Below are 5,687 nucleotides of genomic sequence, written 5' to 3' on the forward strand. Positions count from 1 at the left end.
CGGCACATTGCAATTCAACATTCTCTAGTGTGTCACTGATGCAAACTAAGTCGATATCAAACTCGTTACAAATATCATGCCAGGAATTTTTATGATGAGATATAAAAAGTAAGTTGGTGATGTGGATGTGCTACGAACCCTCCTACACCAGAATACGGCTCTAGAAATGTCCTGATTACCTGGTGTATGATTTTATGTTCATCCTTCAGTCTGGCGATGGCTTTATTATTATTATTGTTATTATTATTATTATTATTATTATTATTATTATTATTATTGGTGGTGGTAGTAGTAGTAGTAGTAGTAGTAGTAGTTGTTGTTGTTGGTGGTGGTGGTGGTGGTGGTGCGCGAGTAGCAATATTTACAGTTTTAAAATAGTAGTAGTAGTAGTAGTAGTAGCAGTAATTTAACAGTCATTTTACCCACGAGAGCACCCTAGAAGTGGAAGGGTTAACGGTTAGCCTTGAGTAACCCCTTCACCCCTACGACGTATTTTCCATGGCATTCTCATTACCAGCAGACTCTTATTTAGCTTGAGTGGGATTTTACGAATTACAGCTTCCATAAACCCTTCCCCTACGTCTCCCCTAAGCTGAATAAAATCGTCTGTAAGTGAAAAAATACATGCAAAAACACGCCAACGGATTTATGGGATTTGTGCAGGCTCTGTCTAGTCTTCCCGGCAAAATATAACTGTCTAGAGAGAGCAAGAAGTCAGTATGAAAGACGGTATTATACTGAAGAGGTTGAGGCGTGTATGAGGATGCTTGTTTATCACACACACACACACACACACACACACACACACACACACACACCAGAACGAAACTGAGCGGATGTTAGGTGCGCCTTAAGCCCTGTAAGCCCAAACGAACTAAAACAAAATGTGCCGAGCGGTATTCGGCCAATAAGGGCGCGCCTCCCAGCCGAGCCGAGCCGAGCGGAGCGTGCCGACTGTTCTCCAAGGCTTGTCGTGGTGCGTGCTCACTGCTAAAAGGGAATCAGTTGCTTGGTGGTGCGCCGTAAGGGGGGGTGCTGGCAGTGTTTGAGGTGTTCGCGGTGGTTGATGTGCTGTGTGTTATGGAGTGGGACAGGGAGAAGTGTTTAGCCTTGCTGGATGAATATGAGAAGCATCCGGAGCTGTGGAATAATCTGCATAGCCAGTACTACAGTAAAGTCAGGAAGCATGATAGCTGGGTGGACATTGCCTACGCTATGGACTGTACGATAGAGGAAGCAAGGAAGAAAATGGAAAGTCTGCTTGCCAGTTTCAGGAGGGAAAGAGCAAAGGGAAGGAAGATCATCGGCAATGGTAAAGGTAAACTTGATTAGTCATTAACTACGAAACGTCAAACTGATGTGATTGAAAATAATGCGTTAAACACACACACACACACACACACACACACACACACACACACACACACACACACACACACACACACACACACACACACACACACACACTAGTAACTACCAGAATTATCTTTTTTCTTACAGGTGCACATGAAGTGTACCAGTACGTGTCGAAATGGTACGCCTTCAAGCGGATGTCGTTTCTTTTAGAGAGGGATGAACTCAGAGTTAGTCAGAATACCATGGAGGTGAGTAAATGAGTAGACACAGTTTGAAATGTTTGCTGCATTACAATAAAACATGAATTACGAGTTTTTATAAGCACAAGAAAAATGCCAATCGGCTATTAACGTTACCACGTCCTATAGATGTCTTTACCAATTTAAATAAAGGTAAATAACTGTGCATATAACATTCTCACGTGAAATACCGGTAACTTAAAGCACATAAGTGCTGTAACTTACCACTTCCTCCTGTACTTTCCGTCACATACACATCCTGTTTCTCGAAACGTATTGGCCCAGAGCATCACTTTGTGCGTGTGTTCGCTGATTTCCGTGATAACGTTCTTGGGATGACATTTCAGAATGCTTTCCAATCGCCGGATATACTGGAGTGCAATATTCAGTACCTCCTCCGCTGACAAAGTTTGGACAAGCGAATGACTCATTCATTTCTTGGTAAAATAGCACCGAAAGCTGGAAGCAGTGAAGGTAGGATGAAGACAGCAAAAGGTGACTTTGCTGGGGGTGGGAGAGTACTAATTGTTACTATCGTCGTGCCTGCACAAAAATATCTTCCTCGTCGCTATGTTCAAGATTCCATTAGGCGTGCAAACATTTCCAGAGTCCGATTTCTTCTAAGAAAAGTGTCCACACAAGCAGTTGCTATGACAACAACTTGTGCCTTTCTGGCTTTAAAAGCATGGCTTTTCTGTGCACTCGGAAAACTGAAGGTGGGATTCTAAAGGTATTCTCAGCTAATCCTCTTGCATGACTGATGTGTATTGATACTTTTTCACCTTATTCCCCTTTCAGGGACGCACTGTCGGCCACAGTTATGCATGGCATCACCCTACGCAGGCAATACAGCACTGCGGAGCTGGGTGTGTTTAAAGACACCACAGTAAGATTAGCCCTTGCCACGAACAAATACTCGTATAGTTGTACTCCGCGTCTACGAATACAAACAAAACGGTGCTGAAATTAGGCTTGTAATTATAGGCTGCTATAGAAATCACTGATGCTATGAAATGGGGCTTAAACGATGACATGTTTCCTGTCTACTGCACCACGACAGTGAGGGAACTATATTTCTTCTTGAGATTGGGTGCTGATCAAACCTGAAAAGAAAGTACAAAAGCACTAGATGCGAAGCTTCAGAGCGCTTCCCAAAGTGCACTTGGGATGGTGTGGTGCGGTGTGAGAGGGTGTGGCATGGTGCGGTGTGGTGTGATGTTACTTCGTTAAAGTCTACGGGGGTGAAACGCCCTGAGTCCGAAATAGTTAAGTGAGAGACATACAGACAGACAGACAGGACCACCCTCTGTGGGGCCACTCCAAAGGATGTTTCCGCATCTAAAACTAAGCTGAGGCAAGCATTGTACTGCATACTGTGTGTTTATGGTTGTGTGTCTGTTCAACTTCTTTTGGTAGTAATCTTATTTGCAGAGTTATACTGTAGCTTAATTATTGTCTGTGTTTCAGGATGAGCCTCCGGATGGTGACACCGACGAGACAACGAACCAACAGGACACAGCAGCTGACGACATCAAAGTACTGACACTTACGCATACTGATGGAAACGACAGTGACGACGCCACCCAGGTATTCATCCCACCACCAGATACCAAGACAAATAAACAGACGAAGCGAAAGAAAGCCAAGTTAAATGATGACCCACGCCTGGACGAAACTCTGAACATCATAAAAGGTGTCGCTGCAAGTGTTTCTTCTCAACAAGATGAGTGTAACGTCTTTGGCCAACATGTGGCTAACAAATTAAGGAACTACAGTACAAAAACGAGGTCCATAGTGCAACACCTGATCAACAACACACTCTTTAGTGCTGACATGGGGCAGTTTGACATGGAAGCCAGACTTTCTTCTGTATGTCCCACCTCAGCCTCCAGTATCCCTACACCTGGTTCATGTTAATCCACACCTGCCCCTGAAATACACTAAGTCCACTCATTTCTTGCACCCACACCTCACCAAACGCCACACCTTCCCCTGAAACATACTAAGTCCACTCATTTCTTGCACCCATTCCTCACCAAACTCCACACCTTCCCCTGAAACATACGAAATCCACTCATTTTTTTGCACCCACTCCTCACCAAACTCCATTTCTCACCCATGTAGATACCCAGTCACAATTGCTTTTCAACTGGGCTGCAATAGTTAACTGTATTCTTAATATTATACTGCATACTTGTTTCCATTACATAAAGCTCGTTTACTTCATTTCCTACATACATCATTGGGGCATCTTGCACCAACAGGCGCATATAATATTTACGTATACCAACACTTTAATGAAATCCCTGTTATTACAACATTAATGTTTTAGTGCTACCTTATTTATTACTTTACGGCTTCAACGCGGTGCACGCTCCTTTGATTATCACACTCACTGCTTGGCTACCCTAAGTAAATCTGTATGTTGGCGTGCGAGTTCCCTGTGCCTAGAAAACACTGAGTTATCTTTGACAGGCACGCCTCTTCGGAATACTGTCTCCTTCATAATTCTCCCTCTTACAAGGTTACTTAATGCTTGAAAGTCTTATGGTGTCTTCTTGTTTTTCAGACAACAAGGATCCGTTTTATTTAACAGACGTACTCGTGGTATGAAGTCCAGCCAACAGTTGCCTTAACAGTGCAATAATTCTCAACATCCCTTTATTTTCATTTATTTTATTTATATATTGCTAGAGGGTGACTAATAATGAACGTACAGTAGCTATCAAAAGTCCTGTCTCCTCTCTCGCTTTTCTCTCCATGCAATCTGTGGTGAATCTGGAGCAGCCTACATTGATGGCCTCAAATTAATGCCACATTTTTTTTTTTTTTTTTTTTCAGGTCCACCACACAGATATTTCTAAGATCGTGGAGAGAGAGAGGCAACAGGACTTTTAATGCCAACTGTACCTTCTGCCAGAGATAAATGGTTCAACTGTGAAAAGAGGTGGGAATAACACAAACACTCGCGAACATGCCAAAAACAGCTAACCCACGCTCGCTCGGTCTGCCCTTGCGCTTTCTGCTCGTTCCGTTCTGCTGTTCAGGTGAAGGCGCACCCTGAAAGTGAAAATTACATGACAAAATAATTCACGATAATAATGAAGTGCTTTGACGTCTAGTTTGCCGTTAAAATGAGTAAGATCCCCCCTGAACACTTCATTCACCCAATTTTTAAGATGAACAAACCTCCATAGAAGTAAATCGTCAGAAATAAGCCAGATCGTATTTTTTTTCACTGCAAGATTCACTCAGCCTGGGATGTCAAGTATTAGGTTGCTACATGAAGGAAGGTAAAAACATACACAATTGTACACTCAGCTTAATATTGAATGTGGCTTGATTGTGTAGTATTTGGCTGCTGTATGGGTGAGTATGGAAGTACGAACAAGCAGTTTTACACACAATCTTACCACATGAAGCTTACTAACGCCTCTTCCTTGCCGGTTTATTCCTGTGTCTGCTCCGTTGCTGTATTCTTGTGTGTTGTCCATGCAATCTATATCGATTTTAAAGCGATATAAGAAGCCAAAATGATATTAATGGGTAGTTTGGAAATAAATCGCTAAGGAAGAGGTGCTAGGGAGCTTCCTTACCCCACGAAAATACGGATCTATTTGAATCAAACTTCCACCAGACGATTTTGTTCAAGTTAGGGACGGCCTCTAGGTGTGAAGGGGTTAACCTTTTGTTCATGTCTTTAAGCTGAATAAAATCGTCTGGAGGAAGTAAAATTAAAAAATGAAATACTTCCTAGAGGTGGGGTTCACGCCTCTACAATGACCCTGTACCTTCTCTTCATTCATCCCATTGTCAGACGATTTTATTCGGCTTAGGAGAGACTTTTCAGACTGGAGGGGTTAAATGTAGCCTCCATGAACCTTTGCCTAAAAGCTGTCTCCTCGAAGTTTAATGTAATCGTCTGGGATGGCAAGAAAAATGAAAATGACGAAATCGAGGTGAAGGGAGTTGTGTCTGGGTGGATACGGTGAGGACTTACGTGTTTTTTCATGTGACTATTTTCAGCTTGGGAGAGCCTGCTTGAGCTCGATGGGGTAGATGTAGCTAACCTTTGCCCCTTCATAACAAAAG

General features: G+C 42.9%; 1 protein-coding gene across 1 annotated transcript; it reads left to right on the forward strand.

Moving 5' to 3' along the window:
* Nucleotides 1-1,080: 1,080 nt before the first annotated feature.
* On the forward strand, nucleotides 1,081-3,653 carry LOC145406624 (uncharacterized). The gene is given in 3 exon segments (XM_080277700.1): nucleotides 1,081-1,222; nucleotides 1,501-1,604; nucleotides 3,063-3,653. Coding segments are annotated over 3 exon segments (837 nt in total).
* Nucleotides 3,654-5,687: the final 2,034 nt, after the last annotated feature.

The sequence above is a fragment of the Coenobita brevimanus genome, chromosome 71 (assembly GCF_032717465.1).
Source record: "Coenobita brevimanus isolate Jiangsu-jjx chromosome 71, ASM3271746v2, whole genome shotgun sequence".
Taxonomy (NCBI): domain Eukaryota; kingdom Metazoa; phylum Arthropoda; class Malacostraca; order Decapoda; family Coenobitidae; genus Coenobita; species Coenobita brevimanus.